Source organism: Herpailurus yagouaroundi, unplaced genomic scaffold (assembly GCF_014898765.1).
Source record: "Herpailurus yagouaroundi ecotype Mexico unplaced genomic scaffold, PumYag 28, whole genome shotgun sequence".
Lineage (NCBI taxonomy): Eukaryota > Metazoa > Chordata > Mammalia > Carnivora > Felidae > Herpailurus > Herpailurus yagouaroundi.
The window spans coordinates 82,135,995-82,158,264 of NW_024412376.1; the positions used below are offsets into that span (position 1 = coordinate 82,135,995).

A 22,270-nucleotide genomic window follows, 5' to 3' on the forward strand; every position below is an offset into this window, starting at 1 on the left:
TAAGGAGTTGCCATGGGCTGGGCTGCAAGGTAGAGCTGACTCTAAAGGGGCACACAGGATTTTGGGGGGCAATGGTACTATTCTATACCTTCCTTGACTGTGATTCTTATTTGAGTACTTGTAAAAATTCATAGACCTGTACACTTTAAAGAGTTAATATTAGAGGCGCCTGGGTGGCTCAGTCGATTGATTGTCTGACTTCAGCTCAGGTCATGATCTTGCAGTCTGTGAGTTCGAGCCCCACGTCAGGCTCTGTGCTGACAGCTCAGAGCCTGGAGCCTGCTTCGGATTCTGTGTCTCCCTGTCTCTCTGCCCTTCCCCGCTCGCACTCTGTCTCTCTCTCTTTCTCTCAAAAATAAATCAAAACTAAAAAAAAATTTAAAAAGTAATATAAAGTGACCAAAAGTGACTTTAATTAGCAGCCAGGTTTGAAATCCTCTGCACTGTGCCAGATGTTTCCATCATCATCATCATCATCATCATCATCATCATCATCTGAGAACTACTGCTGCCCTCTGGCTTGGTTTGAATCCCCATGTCATTAGGTTGGGATTCTACAGTGGCCCTTCCATCTGGCCCTTCTACCTGTCAGGACTCAAACACTGATTTACAGCTGGCACAAGATTCAAAAGCACCCCTGACTCACAATATATACTTTAATTTGGAAGTTGGACACTTCCAATTTCACTCCATATTTTGTCCATTTTCTCCAAACAGCATCTTTTCTGTGTATTAAGGTTTAATATTATGAAACTGCTAGTAATCGTTTTTGGACCTACAAAACCACCAATTTAATAGCTCATTGATGGAGGCCTTGTTTCTCTTTTATATTTATATATTTACTTCTAGTGCTTACAATTGGTATATGCTGTAAATATTAGTTAAAAAAAAAGACTTCACATCTCTCTAAATTAGGGCTGCCAGGAAACAGAGGGTGTGGTGATTATTGGTAAGGAAAGTGGCTTAAAGCAAAGTCAAGTAACAGATAGTTTCCACTGATTGAAAACTTCAGAGAACTAAAATGTTGTTGAAACACATTGTTGACCTTCAAGGTCAAAAATAAAACGCCAAATTAAAATTATTTTTATGAGGACAGACACTAACAGTTAACTAAACAAATGAGTAAGAAATACGAAGACAAAATGAAAGCTAAATAAAAAAAAAAAAGTCTTAAGGTAAAACCCCACAGATTTAAGCACTCAAACCTTCAATCATGCCTTAGTCATCAAAAAATGAGTATTTTAATATGGATAGCAAAATATATTTGAAAATAGAAACTAAATTTTATTGATAAACCTAAAGAAAAGTTAATTCTTTGGTTTTGATAATTTATTTAATTTTTTTTTATTTTTTTAATTTTAGTTTCAGTATAGTTAACATATGGTTTTGTTGTACAATATAGTGACTTGACAGGTTCGTATATTACTCAGTGCTCATCAAGGTAAGTGTACTCCTAATCCCATCTCACCCATCCCCTACCCATCACCCCTCTGGCTTTGATAATTTAAAAGTTATTTATCTCCTCAGTGTCATTTTTTATAGATCCTCTTTGATGTGCTGGATTGGTGCCCTGCTTGTGAATATATACTCTTAACCTAAGCTATATTAATGAAAATAGGTAATCTTGATTCCATTTCTAGTATTGACAAATCTAAGGAATAACTCTGGCTATCTTCCTAAATTTCTCTCTGTGCTATTCTTACCTACAAGTTAGAACCAAATAATAATAATCAATGACACTCCATAAATAAGTATGTGGCAAGTCTGCTCATGTTATTTTGTAGTATTAGCTAATAGTTCATACTAGAATTCGTGAGAGGTAATAGGCCTGGAGATAAACTATGTAACCCAATGCTGATATTGTATAAGAGAAGAAGTTAAAGTGCTCAGGAAGTCATGCAAATTGTCCCCAATCCTACTGTTGAGTGTGACAGAAATGAAAATAGAATTCTGGTTTCCAGACTCCTAGCCTGATATTCTCTCTACTAACATGTAACAGGTTCTGACATCGGAAACTTAAAAAAAATTAAAAAGTAAGAGAGACAAATAAATCATGAAGGAAATATTATATTTTAGGAAACACTGTAAGCATAAGTTTCTCAGCTAAAAATCGATTATAAAAGGATTACCAGTGTTTCATAGAACACTCTGAAAAGGAAAGTCTAATGAATCTATTGTAACTTTTAAGTGGCATCCTCTTGACTAAATTTCTCAGTGAAACTGTATAGGGTCACAGAATCCCGCATCACTATGATGAGACATCTTGATAACCAAACTTAGGTTGTGTAGATGCTCAAAATGTTTGTTGAATGAATGAGTGAATGAATGAGTTCTCCCAACTATGGAACTCCATTACAAGAGAGGAAAGGATTTCCTCCCTTTCCTTAGAAACAGGGAACTTCTACTCCTGCTCGCTGTAGGTCTCAAACTAAATAACCATTAGTTCCTTCTAAAACCCTGGAAGATTACTAAGCCAAGCCACAGAAACACCAAATTATAGACAACATACTGGCAGCTTTATAATAACAAATATTATTAGTAAGGAACTTCATCTATAATTTCCTCTAAAGGCTGTGATTATCACACAGATTAAACAGAACCAACACTTCAAACTGACAGCAGCCTTTTGGGGTAAATCCGCAGAAACACTAAGTGATCAATTAGTCTGAAACTCTGACAATTACCCTGCATTTCAAAGCTCTCCTAGGTCAGTCAGGAACTGTAAAGAGTAGTCCAAAACAGACGAGGAACCAACTGTGACATACAACAGGAAACAGGCCAGTCTTTCAAGAGAATGTTGAAACAAGTTCATATAAAGCACAACAGAATTTTTCAAATCAATTTAAACTTCTTCCTCCAATCTAGAGTCTTTTTTTTCTCCTAACATCAAAAGAATCAGATTTTAGTGACTTAAAAGAAAGCTCTCTCTCTAGGTTTTTCACACTTGAATATTTTCACAGTCAAACAAAGAAATACCTAGGAACATGAAAGTTCAACCTCCCCAATAACAACCAACTTAAAACTTGATCGGAATTCAAAGCCTGAAATGCTACCATCAACTTAATTACAGTTGATATAAATAATTCCTTTCTTTTGAGTGAATAGTCCAGATTAACTGGGATTTTATCATGAACTGTTTAAACCAGCAGTAGGACACCCTAGAAGACATTCTTAAAAATTAAACAAAATTTAAAATTTCTTACTCCTTTTGGGCTGAATTTATTTTGTAATACTTCATTCACTTAAAATTCCTTGTTCTATCTGTCTAACTCTTAAATGAGTATGTCCCTTTGTATTTACATTTCAAGTCTAATGAATGCCAAAACAAATTTGCATTCCTTGGCTTCTTAATCTGAGCACACTTTCTAAACAGCATAGAACTGAAACAATATTTATCTATCTATTTCATGGTTAAAATGTTCACGCTATAAATCCAAACTCATTAGTTCATTAAAAGAATCATCAAGGTGTTTATTTTTGCCACAGTTAGGTTTCTTCTAATTAGTCCATATCTTTATCTCCAGAAGGAAGATACTGCTGAAAGTGATACAAACGCTTCATACATGAAGTAACCATAATTTATTACCCCCCCTGGGCCACTTTCGAAAGGGGGTGCTATAAATAATTTGGCCAGGACCACAGGTACAAAGTCAGGAAAACCCAGACATGTGGGTAATCTTTCTCCTGGGAGCTCAAGTGAGAACTCACCTTTTCATTTTAAGGCCCTCTGAGGATCTTGGGCAGGTTCCTAATGAAAGGGGTGTGTTCCAAGTCTTCGGGTGCCATGTTTATCTGATCATACCTTCCAAGGTATCATCCACCCTCACTTACCCGACCACCATGTCCTTGGGTCCGGCGGTTACAGTGCAGATCCCATCCTCACAGTGTTTTCCCACCAGGCTGTGTGCATGCAGGTGGATGTTTTTTCCATTTGTGACCAACTGAACAATAACCTTTGCAGGTCCCACATAGTTGCAGATCTATACAAGAAGCACATTGAAAAAGTTAGTACATCTGACTATACTGCAGCGTGGAAAAACACTTAAGACAAACCAGTAAGTATAAAAAGTACGTGATACAATATTAGGCATACCTATACATATAGGACCACAGCTCCATTTTTCAAACTAGGTGAGGAGCAAATGGTGGGATAGAGATCAATTAAAATGCTAATGCCGGTTGTTAGTTGTGTGTGGAGAGGATACACTCCCGCAGCAGGTCATTTCTAATGCTGCATGTACTGCTAAAGTTGGAATAGCACATCTCTGCTGCTGTGTAGCCATGAAGCGTCCCTTTCCTACTAACCAAGAACACACTTCATCTGCACCCTCATCACAACGGCCAGCCATGAGTGCTGGGAAAAGATCCCTGAGAAGGGATTTGGGACTGATGGATTGATGGAAATAGAAGGAGAGAGAGGAGTAGAAACAGTGTACCTCAAGTCTCTGCCATGAGGTTAGGCAGGAGGTGGAGTCTTGCCAGGGAAGGGGCTCTGAAATGTCCTCGGTCAGGACACATCAGCCTTTGGCAGCGCTCTCTGCTATGAGCTCTGACAACTGAGTTACGTATATCCGGGTCGCAGTACGTCAATTCAAATAAATGCACTTCCTACGTGCAAATCCTTAGATCTGACACCTACTTAGCGCTTGTCTTATAAAACTGTATTTTTCCACTTAAGATAACTCATCTTTTTAATTGTTATGCCTTTAAAATGATGACAACAGCAATAAAAAGGAAGTAGCATGGAGAAAATGGCATTTTAAAGCAAAGACAGCTTGGACACCCTTCCCCTTCTAGTTGGTCCTCCAGCCCCCTATAGCAAGTAGACCACAGATTCCTCGCTTGAGAAAGCCCCAATATTAAAATCATACTAACAGAATAGACCAATTTGCCTTATTTTTACTTTTCTGAATCCCACAAGGCAAAATTCTGTGATAAATTCAGCCAAACTATTGGAAATGCACTATATTTCCTCAAAGGGTAACCAGGCACCCTGGTTTGCCTGGGACAGGGTGGGGGGTGGGGTTCCCAGGGCTTTCAGGCTAACACTGGGAAGAGTTCGTCACCCTATTTCCTTAGCTCATATTTTCTCCCTTTGAGGGAGTGAGTGAACCTAAACCCAGGATCTCCCAACCATATGATCATTAGAGATATTTTAATCTGTACAAGCAGCCCATAGCTTGGAAGGAAAAGAAAGTGGACAGGAATCCCATCTAGCCACGAATCCTTGATGTAAGTCTTTCGGACATAAACTTGAGGAAGAACCTACACTTGCCAATTAAATTTCTTGGAAAAAGACAGAATCCCTTTCAACCAGTCTACTTCTATAAATACCATCAAACAGATCCATATTCCATTGAGGCAAGGTTTTGTTAGGATTTTTTCAGTATGGATTTTTTTTTTCCCGCAGTCCGATTTCTCATTGCAAGAGTTGAGAAGAAGTTGATCAGGGCTGGGACCGTTTGGCAGAGGGTTTGGGGGAGAGAAGTTTCCTGCCCTGAGCAAAGGACAGAATCCTTTCTAATCAACAGTGCAGCTCCCCTCAAAAACCCTAGGGCCTCTTTGCCCGAACTTCGGCCCAGAGCTGCTGCTAAAGTTTGCTTTCAAACCCTGTAATGCTCCTTCCCAAGAAGTGGCCTTCTGTCCTTGCAGAGGAAACTCATCACAAAGAACGTTAAGGATTAAATTCGTTTTTGACCACCAGCTCAAAGCACAAATAAATAATTTCTTAAATAGGTACAGCACTTAAAAAAGCCTTCTGGGCATACAAATAATTATGAACTTGGTTGCTTTCCCTTTTAAAAGAGGCAGAAGAAAGCCTCTGTCCTTCAGGACAGGACAGGACAGGGAATGAAAAGTTCTGGGTTTGCTCCAAAACTGGCTGTTGTGCCTGCATACCCCCTGGACTGCCGATGCCAGTTCAGGGCCGTGGTGTCAACATGTGAGATCAGCCTTTGTTATGATGACATATTCTACAGGGACTTCTTTAGCAGTAAATGAACAGTGAAAAGCACTAAATAGACCATGTAATTGCACTTCTAAGTGCATGGAGCACAGAAATGCAACAGTGTAAGGCATGATGAAATGCTTCACTTGGGTGAAATCAGGGAGGCTTTCCACCTCTGCAGAACATCGGAAGGAATCCAGCGATCAGAGCCCCATCGCTCTGGATAGTGGGACCCGTCAATGTCCCTACTGGGAAGGAATCAGTCACAAGCACTGAAGGAAAGAGTGGGAGGTGTCCTCAAAAAGTACTCACATCTTTTTCTTGCTATTACTTCATGAGCGAAGGGTGGCAAGAATGAGGAACTGAGTAGTCTCTGAGGTAAAAGGACCTGAAAAAGTTGCCAGTGACTAATGTGCAGTTTGATCCATTTGAAAGACTTCAGGTCAGCATGGCATCATCTGGTTTTTACATCGACCACAGGGCAACGACAGGGAGGCCCCTGGGTTTTGTGGACTTTCCAAAATACTGACTGAAAGAAGAAAGCTGAAGTGCGGGGACAGAAAAAAAATGATACTATTTTCAGGTTATGTGGCAGATAAAGAAAATGGAATTCTACCTTAGAGGAGGGTGTGTTTCAGAGAATGCCACCATGACTGAGAGCTATTTGCAACTGATTCAGAAATTCGTGTCTTCTACAGAGAATTTGGTTATTTTTATTCAGCCTCCCATTTACTTCTTTGAATAGTGGTTCCCTTGAAAATTACCTTTACAGAAAGCAACTGTATCTGCCAGGAAGGCTGGGTTTATTTTTGAAAGAGTCTGAACATAGCAGGGTCTTAAATGCTAAGAGTTTAAATATAAGTTAAGCTTTTCAGTGAAAGCAAGCAATGTGAGTAATCAGCTACCGAGAGACACTGTAAGCGTGTACTCCGGGGGCAGACTGGCTAGGTTTGAAGACAGTTTCACCATTTACTAGCTGTGTGACCTTGGGCACTATTTGGTTCCTTGTTGTAAGGATTAAATATGTTAGAGTCTTTAGAACATGGCCCAGCAAATAAGAGCAATATACAGTGTTAACTATTATCTTCTCGATCCCTGTAATGGACTCCCCTCCCTGGAGATATTAGATACACCTGCCCTGAGGTGATTTTTTAAAAATTCTGTCTTAAAAGACCAATTCGGGCCACTTTTATTCCTAGGGTAAGTTCCCCCTCCATCCCCCCCCCCACCCCTCACGTGACATATTTTATTGGGCTTTGTTAATTTTCTAATAATAATTGTGTTATTACAGTAACAGCTATCATTCTTGGAGGTGCTCGGGATTTCTCAGCTCCCTTGATGAAATTAAGCCTTTCTTCCAGGAGCTTTATGACTCAATACCTACTGATGATCACGGGCTTTTTGAGTAAAAACCAGAAACCTAGTGTCGCAGATAATACCAAACTGAGTCAAATCACCTCCTTTTATTTCAAGTTACTCTGACATGCTCTAGCAAAGTTCATACTGGTTCTTAAGAGGTGATTAACTAGGCTGAAATTTTCTTGGAATTAGAATTTGAAATGTCCAGTTTACTTACTAAGTAAATTTGACCACATCACTCTGGCAGAAGAGTCAACATGAATGTATGATGGTGACACATGAAGTAGGTCTTTTCTGCTTAGTTTTTCTCATGAAGGGATGATGGTGATGATGATAATTGGTGGGAAGAAGGAGGAAAAACATCCACAATTTTCAAACAGAAATCTACGCTAACTTTACTTGCATACTTTGTCCTCTACTGCTAAAGCAGCAGAGCAGAGCAATGTGATTAAATCCAAGAGCTCTTAAGTCATGCTGCCAGGCTCAAATCCCTCTGCTGCCACTTATCAGAGCCGGGTCAACAGGGAAAGATGGTTAACATCTCTGGACATCAATTTCTCCATCTTTAAAATGAAAGGAACAATGCAGTTGATTTCACAAATTGTTTGAGGATTAAGTGAGTGAATACATCCCTTGGCACCTAATGGGATTAGCAAACTCAAGGATAAACCCATTCTCCTCTCCAGGCTATTACTTCACTGATAACCAAAAATGTACCCATTTATTCAGTATTTATTAGGTTCCTTCTAAGTTTCATGCACTGCATGCAGTAGGTCAGGGAGTGAAGGGATACAACGTGAGTGCAAAACAGATAGAACTTCTGTTCTTATGGGAATTAAAGAGCGGGGCTGATACTACTCAAAGAATCCCACAAAGAAATGTAAATGCCCAACTGTGAAGCCCTTACAAAAGACATACATAATGGAGATTTGACCTGATCAGGAAGTCAGAGAAAGCTTCCTGAGGGAGTAATGAGGGCTGAGCTCTGAAAGAAGGGCAAGAGTGTAACAAAGGAAGGTGTGGGTGGGAGACAAGGAGCTGAGAAGAGTGTTCCCAGTGGGGAGAACAGGATGTACAAAGGCACTGTGGTGAGAGTCCCCCTCTTTGTCTCCCCAACCATACTCCTTACTACCTCGGGGCGGGGGGGGGGGGGTGTCCCTCCCTTCTCTTTCTTATTTAGAACCACTCATTCCTCAAAGGTAAGACCTAAATATGAATCTTCCATGGCACTCTCCTCACTGCTCTGACCCACAAAAATCCACTACTGTCCCCTTTTGGGGAGAATGTGATTGGAGTGGGGCAGGAACACCAAATCAACTGATTACAAGAAGGTGGTAACACCAATTGGCAACTAAAGGGTTATTGGCTTATCTCTCTTGCTTGTTAAACTCCCAGAGCACATACACCAATACCTCCTACCATACTGTTCTCGTGAAAGGGAAGGGAGTATGTTTACTCAGCCAATCTTCACATCAGCCCTGTGGGGTCAGTAGAGGTATCCCATTCCACAGCTGAGGGAAGTGAGGCACATTAAGGTGAATCGAACCGCCATCATTCCCATAACCGGAGTGCTGGGAAGCCTTCTGAAGCCGTCTGTCCAAAGCCACAGCCCACTCACATTTTCCATTACGTTGGCTACTGCTGGCTCAACGACTTTCTCTTTTGTGTGTGTCCAGTCTGCCCAGTGTGGTGCAGCTCTCCCTTGCCTAGTACGGTGCTGGTACGTGACAGCTATTCCTGAATAACCTGTTCGTTTGGTTTTGTTGGTGTGTGTTGTGAGAAAGGAGGTCTCAGGGTCAGTAGTGAGGTGGCAGAAGTACACTTGTCCTCTTGCAAGGCTCCGCATTAAAAAAATCATGCCACAGACATCATTCAACCATGCCCTCATTCTCCCCTGTTCGGTTGCAAGTCAGATTGTAAAACAAGAAGTTGAAGGAGGAGGCACAGGGAGAGGGAGGAAGGAGGAGCATGAAGAGGAGGAAAAGGGGGAGAAAAAGGACAGTAACAGTTTTCATAATATGTCTTCTCTCAGTGATGACAAATCGATGTTATTGTTCTTTATTATCTGTCGAGCACCCAGGGAGTATCGAATAACCTGTATTAAAGGAAATAGGACACAACCACGTCTAACACAGTTTCTGGCGTAGAGTAGGAAGATGCTTGGGAAGGTTAGTTCTTTCTTTTTCAGGTAAGGGATTTAAAGTTGATCCAATCTGGGATCAAATCGCAGCTCTTTCTTCTTCTACCCATGTGGCCTTACATAAGTTAGGCAACCTCTCTGAGCCTCACGTTCCACATCTACAAAACGGGTCAATGATGTGACCTCAGATGGCTGTTGTGATGTACTGGCACGTGGCCGGTACCACGGAGGCACCAGTTTCTTTCCTTCTCTTTTATTTATAAAGGGCCCATTTCTCCTTAGGTCTCTCGGCAACTCTTTTGGGTAGACAGGGATGGCACTATCATCCTCATTTTGCGGATAAGAAGACAGAGGTTCAGACAGATTAACAAGCAACGTAACCCAAGGTCGAACAGCCAAGACACGGAAGGACCTTGGAATTCGTCCCATGTCTTCGGAACGTGAAGTAAGTGAGGTGTTCTTAGGTAGGATAATGTGAAAATATACTCTTTAACACATTCACTGGTGATGACAGGGTTGTTTCTCCAACAATGCTCCTGGCTTTGCCCTGATTCAGTCACACTCTTTTACTTTGTTTATTGCCCTACCTGTTTGACCAACAACACATATGACTCACATGTAAGGCTGGGATAAGAAAGGCAAACAAACCATGCCATTAAGACAACAAAACATGCTAAGAGGGTGTTATCCACAACACAGAGAGAGGAATAAAATCTCTGTCTACATAAAACTTTGAGTTTTCTGCTTTAAAACTTTAAGTTTTCTGCCATACTTTGACCTAAAAATTTTTTTGTCTGTTCTATTTTAATTTTCAGCTTTATTACATTAAGAGAGCTGCTTATAAGTCATGATTCTTTCAGAGAATCAAGTAACACTTCAGGAATTGTTAGGACTTGTACCTCAACAGGTGTCATTACCTCATTAACAAATTACAAATAAATCCTTACCCTTCATATGGCCCAATTATCCATGGCTGCAAAAGAACACGGGAGGAGTACACGATACGTAACTTAGGGTTGAATTATGTTACAAATGTTCACTTATAAGCCAGTTTTTGGGATTTGGGTGTAGGCTGAAATAGTGGCATTCTGGTACCACTTCTTTTCTACATCTCTTACTTGCCTCGCTGCACTATGTGCATTCTCAAATTCTTTGTTGTTGTTGAACAAAGCATGAAATACATAATATCTAGCCCATCCTTCGAAAAGATATCCTGACTCTTGACCACTTCTCACCACCGTCGCTGCTGCTCCCTGGTTTAAAGCCATCGTGATCTGTCTCCTTCCCATGCCTGCCCCACTTTCCACTGCCTGTTCTCCTGAGCCATCCTGCTCAAGTCAGGTCATGCCAAGTCTTGTCACTCCTCTGCTCAAAGTCCTCCCAAAGTGAAAGCTGTTGAAGCTGAATGATTAGTACAAGGGGACTCATTACGTTGTTCCAAGTATATATGATTAAGATTTTCCATGATAAGAAGTTAAAGAAAAACAACTCCAAGCCCTCCAGTGTCTTTCCATCTTAACAGCCCCGAGTGAACTGACACCCCCACCTCCATTTCCTCTTTGATTTTGTTTCTTACTGCTCCCAGCCAGGCGGCCTCATCGGCCTGCGGGCTGTTCTTGACCTGGCCAGCTCAGCTCCCGCCTGAGAGCTTCTGCACTGCTGTGTCCTCTGCCTGGAACGCCCTTTCCCCGGACACCTGCATGTTCTCTTGCTTTCCTTCAGGCTTTGCAGAAATGCCACTCTCTCAGGGGGACTTTCGTTGCTCACCCTACCCCTGTCTAAACCTGACCACTCCAATCCCTGCATTCCTTGCACCTTTCTTCTGCTTTTTCTTCCTACTAAATACCATTTAATTCACTACACATTTCACTTATATTTTCTCGACTGGAATAGAGGCTCTATCAGAGTAGGGACACTGATTCCTTCCTGGGTAAATCTCCAGTGCCTGCAATATTTGTCACATTGTCAGCATTCAATAATTAATTGTCTAGTGAAGGCACGATTAAATAATTAAGATACAATTAAAATGTTATCCATGGAAGGCAACTGATTAAAACATAAAGAGCTGTATCAAGTAGGAAGTGGAAATAAGGCAATTATATTCCTTCTCTTGTTATTTTTTCTTTTCAAAAAAATAAAATGGCTAGATCCTGGTGTCACCTCTCAAATAGGCTATTTAAAATTTTTTTTTTCCAACGTTTATTTATTTTTGGGACAGAGAGAGACAGAGCATGAACGGGAGAGGGGCAGAGAGAGAGAGGGAGACACAGAACCGGAAACAGGCTCCAGGCTCTGAGCCATCAGCCCAGAGCCCGACGCGGGGCTCGAACTCACGGACCGCGAGATCGTGACCTGGCTGAAGTCGGACGCTTAACCGACTGCGCCACCCAGGCGCCCCATCAAATAGGCTATTTAAATTAGAACATGATTATTATACACCAGAACATTAGCCTAAGTTGGTAGGAGGGTGTCTAGGTAGGGGTTGTAGAACCCCAGGATGGTGAGAGGATGGTAACTGCTGAGTGGCAGGAATTCAAGCAGCTGTGGGAAAGTGAAGGGAAGGTCACTCTTCAATCATTTCCCTGGGAAAACCAAGCTAGCAGCTCTTAAAGTCCAAGACACCCCCCGCCCCCCCCCCGCATACTTTCCTCTCTTCATCCTAACTGCTGTTGCCCATAAGGCATTCTTTTGCTGTGCTGGAGTCTTAGCACCTGCCTCAAATCACTATTCTTTGCTTTGTTATTGCCCTCAGGGACCCAGAATTCGCATTTCTGGTCCACCCCAATTTCACCGTCCCTTCCTTGTCTTGTGAGAAAGCTCTTTGATGTTCACTCTGGTGACTGACAGGAATAACCACCCGCAGGACTTTATCATGATACAGTACAGTTACACCTGCAAGATCTCAATCTACTGGGCTCCCTTTCAACAAAGAACACCAGGCTCTGGAGTCAGACAGACCTGGCTCTGAGTCCTGGCTCTTCCCATTCCTAGCTGTGTGCTCCTGTTTACTTAGTCTTTTTGACTGGGTTTCCCATCTGGATAATGTGAATACAAATACATAATCTCTGAATTTTCACAGGGATTAAAGAAGATCATTTAAAGGGTCTAATACAGTTCTTGATACGTGGCAGGCACAAAATAAAGGACAGTGGTTCTTTTTAAAAAGATTTTTTTTAAAATGTTTTATTTATTTTTGAGATAGAAAGAGACAGAGCATGAGCAGGGGAGGGGCAGAGAGAAAGGGAGACACAGAATCTGAAGCAGGCTCCAGGCTCTAAGCTGTCAGCACAGAGCCCGACTCAGGACTTGAACTCACGGACTGTGAGATCATGACCTGGGCTGAAGTCGGACGCTTAACTGACTGAGCCACCCAGGTGCCCCTAGGACAGTGATTCTTATTTGTGTCTTCCTGTTTTAAGCAGTTTATCTTCAGTTGAGATTTCCTCTCACTTTGTTGAGAAGGTAGAAGCCATTGCATGAGAATCTTTTTAACCTCCCTTCTCCTTATTGCTCTCAGGCTCAAAGTGTCCCTATTACTTCACATATCCTCTCCTAATTCCAAGAAAGGTAGGTCTGTTCCCCTTTCCAGAGCTGACCACTCTGTTTTTGCCTAGTGCCATACTTATGCCAGACGTCCTTGAATTACCTCTGTCTTCCTCTCAAGGGGACCTTTCCTCTTAGTCACAAAACATGTATAATCTTTTTCCATATTCTAAAAAATCCCTTTCCTGATAATGATGATGACAACTGTAAAGGTTAGCATTTATTCAAATCCATGGGCCAGGCACCACACCAAGAAATACAGAATGATTCTTTAATTTCATCTTCTTTAATAACCCAGTGAGAAAGGTTCTTAAAAGGTACTTATATGCCTGCTTCAGTGCCATTCTCTTTTTCCTTACCAAGTATGCAAACAGAGCTCTGATCACCCATGCTGTACTTCCTCTGTAGCCTACTGAATCTGTAGCCCTTTGTAAATTAACTAAATCCCCTATCCCTCAAATGAAAAAGTGCGTCAAGGTCACGATTGACTCCACGTTTCAAAACCCAACAGTCATTTCTTATTCTTCATCCAGTGTAACCTCTCAGAAACCTGGGATGTGTGTGTTACTGTTCCTTCTTAGAAACTGCCCCCCTATCACTTTTTCGACACTTCTGCTAAGGTGCTCTCCTTCCTCTCCAAAGAGAAGTCTTTTCAGAGATCCAGCCCTTGGTCCACTTCTAATCTTTACCACGATCACTCTCTTGATACTCTTATCTAGTTTCCCAGATTTAATTGTCTGTGTCAGATAACTCCTTAATTTCAATCCCATGTGCTTATCTTCCTTTTAAGCATCTGTAACACTTTCAGCTGTTTGTTGAGCATCTTCCTGTCCATGACATCCTTATAACTCAATTTGCCCGTGACTGAACTAATCGCCCTTGCTCTCGAACCTACTCTACTGGCCGATAGACAAAACCATCACCTTCCACACAATTGCACCAGAATCCTCCCTATCATCCTAGGTTCTTCTGCTGTCCTTCACATTTTAATCAGCTGCCAAATTTCGACCAGGTCATACCTCTAGAATCTCTGGCAATTGTCTTTCTTCTTTATTTGCATTGCCTTAGTTCATCTATCTCAGCCTGAACTCTGAGCTTAACTCCTGAAGAATCACTGCAGTTCTTCTAGCTGGTGTCCCTGTGCCTTTCCCTTCCAAAGTCCCTGAGCACATTGCTACCAAGTTTGTATTCCTAAAGCACAATGCTGAGTACAGCATATCAGTCTTATACTGAAACTTATATAGTAATCCAACCATTTCCCACAAAACCCAGACTAAATTCTTGAGCGATACACAACCTGGCCCTGTCCTACCTCTTTAACCTTATTCTCACCTTTCTCTTTCACGTACTCTTCATGCTAGCAGAATTATCCACTATTCCCATTCAACCTCAGATTTCTACTTTTGAGGCTTTGCTGCGGACTTTTCTGCTTGTGCTGTTTCCTCGAGCTAGATCTTTACTTTTGCATTTCTACCTTTCCCTCAAGATTCCGGCCAAAACCTCTGCCTCAAAGTCTTCTATGACCAACCTAACTAGCTGGCTCTTACAAGTCTGTCTTGGGGCCATGAGGTTATTCATTCTTCCATTCAAAAAAACAAAACAGAACAAAACCCAAAAAACAAAAACCTAAACAACTTTATTCAACAGTCTCTACATGGCAGTCACAGGTGCTGATTATGTAGTGGTGAATAGAACAAACACAATATTTTCATATTTCAGGTCTTTAAGGACATATCTCAGTTCTTCTGTGAACTGATTGATCCTTGAGGACAAAGGCGCTACTTAATTCTTCTATTTCCCCAACCCTCAGCACAGAAACTTTTAAGTTCTTCTTAAAAGAACTAATGACTCTGGTTCCATCTTGGGTTTCAGTACCAACTAACTAACTAACTAAATAAAAAATAAACAAAAGAACTAACGACTGAATAAATCATTGGCTTCAGGCTACCCGGAGAACGAAGGAGCAGCAAAGTGCTCAACCGCCCTGGGCCAGCAGTGACTGGAGGCAGCTGACACAGGGCCCAGCAAGCTGTCTCACTCTGAGGTCTGGGAGATGTTACTGTCCTGTGATAGGGTCTGTCTCACTAACACAACCATGCGGGATCACCCTGAGGAGTTTCTGAAAAGTTTCAACAAAAGGCCAGTAAACTTGTGAAATTCTCCTAACGCTACTAACTCCTTGGCTTGGAATCACAGTTGGGACATGGACCCCTGGCACCATCTTCGTTACTTAGAAGACTATTTTTTGAAGCACTCGGACTCCCTTAGGCTTTTCCACTGAGAAAAATAACTGCCATTTACACACAGACCGGCCGCAGGGATGCTACATCTTTCATTTTTATAAGTTCAATTCTCAGGTGAAATTTAACCCTGACGTGCAATTTCCCAGTTGTGCGGGGGCTCGGCCAACGTGGTGGGATGGGTGGAAAACAATCAGCAGGGTAGGTTCTTGGTAAAACAGAAGTGAGACCGGGAGGAGGGAAGCACTGCCTTGACCACAGGCCCTGTGAGATCGGGGTGGTGAACCTCACACTCACCAGCCCTGCTTACACTCTGTCAGTGCGGCGACAGAGGAGGGCTCTCCGGGCCAGCATCCCAGACACACGCCGGCACCTCCCACCCGAAAGCCGCCCTAACTTTACCGTGTCCGTTTATGCTGTCGAATCACTGAAAAATATCCCAGAAGTGCAAAATCAGGAAACTTTAACCTATCTAAAGCCGTAACTTATTTTCAAGTGTGACCCTGGGTTTGGGAGAAAACAAAAGGGATGCTGGCACAGTTTGTAGAGTATGAATAAATTGTGCTTAATGGAAATGCCTCCAAATTTGTAGATTGGTGGAAGAATGTTCTCCTGAAGTCTGCGAATTTTCAGAGAAGTACGTCTGGGTTAATTTTTGGTGCTGAGTTTTAGTGCTCCAGTGAGCAGTTAGGGTTCTAGCCATCAGTTCCTGCTGCGACCCTGAGTTAACTATCTGTTCTCCTGGGCCCGGAATTCTGTTTGCAGAATTACTATATAAGGTCTGAGACATCTTCCAGCTCTAAAATTCTATGATTCTTTCTTATATGTAAAGTACACACAGGACAACACCCAAAGATCACATTTTCAAACTGAAGAAAAAAAAAAAGTTTAAAATCACAGAATTTCTGAGTTGGAAGGAACCTAACAGATAAACTTAATTTTAAAATTGCAAACATTTTAAAAACATTTCACCACAGTTACAAACTGAGAAAACATACAATCAACACTCAAATTACCTGTTGCATTGGGGCCTCTGATAGCATGGAAAATCAAAATTCAGAGACAAAGAAAACCTTTATGTTAGGCAAAGATTTCAACTTTTGTCATTAAAACTGAAAATGAGTACCCATAGTATTTATTTTCAGTTAATTCAAGGAAGGCGCTGCCTTGGGCAGTCAAGTCCTGATAATAAAGATCTGTCTTTTCTGGGATATGTTAGAAATGCTTCAGTTACACAAAGGAGGGGAAAAAACAGACAAGCAAAACAAGGTCAGAAGGAGAAATTTTAGTCTACGAAAGTTTTTTCTTTTAATGCATACACACTACATAAAAATAATCAGAAGGATCAGACCAACCATAATTTTAGGTTTCTGATTTATTTATTCTTTGAAAATAGAGATTATTAATCAAAGTTGTTAACATTGTTTTTAAATAAAGTTTCTCAACACATTGTTTTTGACCCAAACTTGATTTAAGATCATTAAGATTATCTTCTGATTCTGATACTCAGATTTATTTGGGATTAGATAACCACTCCTTTCTTTCCTCTTAAAGGCATACAACCATCCTCATGATATATTTTTCTTGCTTAGAAAAGCTATTCTATCACTTTCATGGAAACCCACTGGTTAAAGAAGTAATTAAATAATTTGGCTCTCAATGACTGAAAGTACGTAGAGACATCATAAAATGATGTTTAATTTGTACTGGAATAAATACAGCTGCCTGTACAAAAATGTGGACCACTTTGGGAAGAAGACAATTAACAGCTCCTTTCTTCAGAAGGAAAGTACATAAGATAAGGCATTTCAACTCTTCTTCCGTGATTTCCTGTGGAAAACCCCTACTAAATTAGGAGAATTACGAGCGAGTAGAATTGGGAAATTTTCTTTGTCTGATTTCTTGTTGCCATTTTATTGGCTAATTTACATCCCAGACATTGATGGAGCAAAAGAGAAAACGCGACCTAAGTGTCAGACTGAGGTTAACCAACATGTTGTAGCATCTACATACTATGATGTAAGCAAAGGACGAAGGGGGAAACACCAAAATTTCTAACAAGCTCTAAAATAACATCAGCCAGGAATATGGAAAAATGGCAGGACTTTAAACCTGCAAAAAAACGCTTCAATGTGATAACTTCCTATTGTTCAGTCTGTATAAAGTAACTGAAACACAAAGCATATGAAGGAAATCATACACTTTGATGCTTGGATGAAATGTTCTGCAAGTTCTTAATTTCTATCATTTTAGGGATTTGCCAGAAAAGTGTAACTGCCCTATAACCAAATCCTGATTTCCTTTATTATATAGTTACTAATTTATTAAGCAAAAAAAATCTTTCTAAAGGCATTAAAAAAAAAAAAAGAAAAGGAAATTTTCTGACCTTCAAAGGATCTTAACAGGAGTTAGCTTCCCTGCTCTGTAGTCTTCCAGTTTATTTATAAACCAATCCAGTGACCATGAACTTCATCCTGAGGCTATCTATACATTCTACCCTCAGGCAGCTGCTCTAACTCCCAGTGACAAGGAAACCTCTTTCCCCTGGGGCTTCCATTCATGGCTCCTTATTTCCTCCTCTTGTGATGGACAGGATAAAGCTCATCTTTTCTTTCCCTTGATAGCCATTCACATATTTGATGACAGCCGAATTCTCTAGGCTATAAATCTCAGGCTCAATGACTACTCCCTTCTGAAGAAGATTTGAGTTCTGTCACCATTCTGCTCTGAACACACTCAAGGTGCTTTCTATTTCTGTACAAATGTGGTGCCCAGCAATGTACACAATATTTCTGGTGTGTTCTTTCAACAAAGAGTGGAAGTGAGACCACCACCTCCTTGGTCTTATATAGCATACTTCTGTTAATGCCGCCTAAGGGGGAATTACTTGCTTTCTGGATGCATTCATCTCCTTTAAATGTAACTGCTTAAGAATTTAGCTCTTTGACCCAGCTTTTCAAACTAATTTGAACTTAAATTATGTTATCTATCACTTCATGTTCCTGCAAATGTGATAAGGTCTCCATTGAAGGCACTGATAAAATAAATTGAAGTGGCCAGGGAAAGATCTCGAGGCTGGAACTCTTCCTCTAGGTTGACATCACCAGAATGAGAAATACTGCTAACCCCTTAAGTACCAATCCAGAGATCACCAGCATCTCACTATTTTACCCCTTTAGAAATCCTGTAAAACAAGGCATAGAGGTACATTTGGTGTGACTGGTTCTTACCAAGGTGCCTGAGATGGATATCCAGCTCTCTAGCCTCTGGTTTGGAAATACACCTATCAAATGCCATGAGTATTCTGTCACAAATTGGGGGGGGGGGGGGGCTGTAAGTATGTAAGCAAGGAGGTGATCTCAAGTAAGGCTGCATTTTCCCCTAGCTCTCCCCAATATACACGCACGCACATACACACTCATGCACGCGTACTCGCACACCCACACTGCAGAGTATCCTTTGAAGAGGCATTCCTCGGCAACTTTTGGGTAACAGCTGTATTATCATCCTGTATATATCTGTTTCCACGTAACCCTGGGGGCAGAAATGATCACATTCATGTGTGTGACCATGGAACATAGCTCAGCACTCTGACTGGCATGTGGGCTGCACTAGATAAACATGTACTACATGAGTGCGAGGAAGGGAGGACAGCCAAGCGGCCTTTGAAACCTATACATGGAACGTTCTAGGTTTAGATGGATTCAGGTTTCTGAACTAGTAATCCAGAACACAATTTATATCAAGACTCTGATTCCTTTCCTGTCTATATTCTTATTTTTAGAAATAATAAAGCAGGGGTGCCTGGATGACTCTGTTGGTTAAGCATCCTGACTCTTGATTTCAGCTCAGGTCATGGTCTCAGTTATGAGACTGAGCCCAAGTCAGGTTAGGCTATGCACTGGGCGTGGAGCCTGCTTAGGATTCTCTTTCTCTGTCATCTCTCCCTGCCCCTCCCCTGCTCACATGTGCTGCGCTCACACACAACCTCTCTTTCTCTCTCTCAAAAAAATAATAGTTAAAAAAAACTTGACTTCACCATGATTTCTAAAAAAGTCTAGTTAATTTCCTATAAATGACAGATAAAGAGATTGATAAATAGATATTCAAAAAATAAAATTAAATCTATAAGGATGGGAAATCCTTAAAACTGAATACGAACGAAAAGTTTGACTGTGTAACCCAATGATACCATAACCTATATAGAAGGATAAAAATTTAATCCAAGAGATTTTTGAACTTGAATATCCTCTTTTGAATATATTTGAAGGTCAAAAGAACTGCAAAGAAAGCCTGAACTCTAGTTAGTAAGCTTGTACTAGTACTGACATTGGTATAGCAATTCAGAAGCTATTCTGTATGTGCCATAAGGCTGAGCAAAATGAGTAAGTACACTGATATCACTGGCAAGTAGGGTTTCTATTACTGGAGGAAGGAGATACAAATATGGAATGGGGGAAGAAAGGGAAGAAGCCTATGGTGTTAGACTGGAATCAGAGCTATCAGCAGAAATTCAAACCTGTTTTTAAAAATGAATTTTCTAGCTTTATCTACTGAAAGCCTAAGGAAATTTCTCCAGTAAAAGGAACCAGGTCTTCTTAAAGAGATGGAGAACCCCAGGACTGGCATAGGGAACGTATAGGATGAGCCGAGTGCATTCTATTATTTCAGAAATAAGGAAGTATTCAAAAATTGAGTGGGGACATAGCAAAAGGACAGAGGAGCTAGTACGAATGACTCTCACTGGCCAAGACTGGGACTAATTTAAGCATCAAAATAAATAATGACAGGAATGGCTTATAATACATTGACTAATAACCAATGAGTACCTCCTGATACTAAAAAAGTTTTTAATGGAATGTGAAGAAGAGAAAGCTCTGATTTTTTATTATTTATTTATTTTTTTGAGGAAGTTTTTTTTTTTAAAGCAGAATTCTAACTCACAAAAGGTAAAAGGAATGATATAAATAGAAAATCACAAGGTCATCATCAATCGCTAGTAATAATCAATTCAGGAGAGAATCATCCATGGATGCTAAAACCATTGGGAGAAAAAGATGAGCATGGTGGCTTGTACCAGGGTTGCAGCAGTGGAGGCGGTGACAAGTGATGAGATCCTGGGGCAGTTCTGAAGGCACAGCCAATAAGATTGCCTGATGGGTTAGATGTGGAGTGCAAGAAGAAGAGAGGTATTCAGGATAACTCCAAGGTTTTTGCCGGGAACTGAAAGGATGGAGCTGCCATTTTCCAAGAAGGGAAAGATATTAGGAGGAGTAGACTGGTATGAAAGATTTGCTATGGAGAGAGTCCACTGAAGAATCTGAGGCAGAAGAGACCCATTTCAACTCAGAAAAGTTGGAGACACGGCTAAGGTCTAAGATATAGTGTCCCAACTCACTGGGACTAGGACATGGGTCACCAGATTCCTGGTCAGGTGTGGTAGGGGAGGAAAAGGAGTAGAAGGCTGGTGAGATGGGAAGAATGAGATATAGAGCAGCAACCAGAGCGGAGCCTTGAAGGCTGGTCTAAGATGTGATGTTTCCATGTTATTACATCATGTTAATGGTGTCTTCTTTAGCTACATTATGACAGTATTTGTGTTTCTTTTGGGAAGCCTCACTCTAGCACTTTGAGATGTTGATGATGCATTCATTATCCAATTACTGGCCACCTGCTATATACTATTCCAGGTGCTGGAGATACAGCAGCAAAAACAAAACCAAAACCAAAACAAAACAAAACAAAACAAAAAACAGAAAAACAATTCCTGCCCTCTTGGAACTAACAATCATGCTATAGACATCTTCATGATTTTTAAATTAAAAACATAAACATGTCTGGAATGAACATTTAAAGCTATAGATGTGTCAGCTGTTTTCATGTCAATTACTTCACTTAATCCTAATACTATTCCTGCAAAGTAGGTAGTTTTATTTTCGTCTTATAAATGAGGAAATAAAGTTGAAGACATTAAGCGACTTGTAAAAGATCACATCACCTATACGTGGCACAATCTCGAGTGAGATCCAGCTTTTGCTTTTAAGTATGGTATTCTGCTCACTAGACCACAGCCCTATTTAACTACTATATGACAGACGTCTTCACTTCAGCAACTTAATCGGTTTACTCAGATCCTGCAAAGTCCCTGGTATCATGTAATGCACGAATAAAGCACCTCATATGAAGCAATTTATGATCTTCTGTTGATCTGACTATTGCTCATTGGGGTTAATAGCTAGGATATGATCTCATGTTTTCTTTATGAAACCTTACAGTGGTACAGATGAAATTGGTTTGACCAGCTCACAGGAGTTGATTGTTAAATTTGCAGAAATTTTGCAAGCCAGTAATTCACGCTGACAGCTTGAAGTTGACCATGGTGGCAGTATTTATATGCAGGAAACTGACAAATACTATAGATCAGGGCTTTGTTTTGTTCTTCGGGAGAGCCAGTTACTAAACATTTACTAGCACACAACTGTACTGAAGGCCCAACAACTACTCAGTGGGGAAAATATCATAGAAATTACTTTCTTAAATAAATTACTCAAAATACTGGAAAACTTCTCTAACTTTTCTACTACTCCCTAAATATATACCAATGATATACGAGGGAACACTATATATACATGTAAATATCTTTCTGAGTGCAAAATGGAACTAAAATGGTCTTTATCCCATACTTTAGGGCCACTAGTTTATAAGCTTAATGACATAACATCCGTGTAATGAGTTGAGTAGTGCTCCCCCAAAGTTCATGTCCACCCAAAACCTCAGAATGTGACCTTATTTGGAAATGGGGTCTTTGCAGATGTAATTAATTAAGATGAGGTCATATGGGATTATCATGGGCCTGAAACGCTATGACTGATGTTTCATAAGGGAAAGGAGAGACAGATTCAGACACAGAGAGACAGAGGGAAGACAGCCATGGGAAGACAAAGGCAGAGATTGGAGTGATGCAGCTATAAGCCATGGAATGTGAAGGATTGCCAGCAACCACCAGAAGCTAGAAAGAGGCAAGGAAGGATTCTTCTCTGG

General features: G+C 40.8%; 1 protein-coding gene across 5 annotated transcripts in view; it reads right to left on the bottom strand.

Moving 5' to 3' along the window:
• The window catches only part of NFKB1 (nuclear factor kappa B subunit 1), a 118,417-nt gene that overhangs the window by 47,812 nt on the left and 48,335 nt on the right, over positions 1-22,270 (bottom strand). For 4 of the 5 annotated variants that reach the window (XM_040477364.1, XM_040477353.1, XM_040477346.1 and 1 more), the window contains one exon: positions 3,832-3,980. In XM_040477364.1, coding sequence (XP_040333298.1) covers positions 3,832-3,980 — 149 coding nt within the window. Of the gene's footprint in view, positions 1-3,831; positions 3,981-16,245; positions 16,263-22,270 lie in introns of all 5 variants that reach the window. The other variant, XM_040477370.1, reaches the window with a different exon arrangement.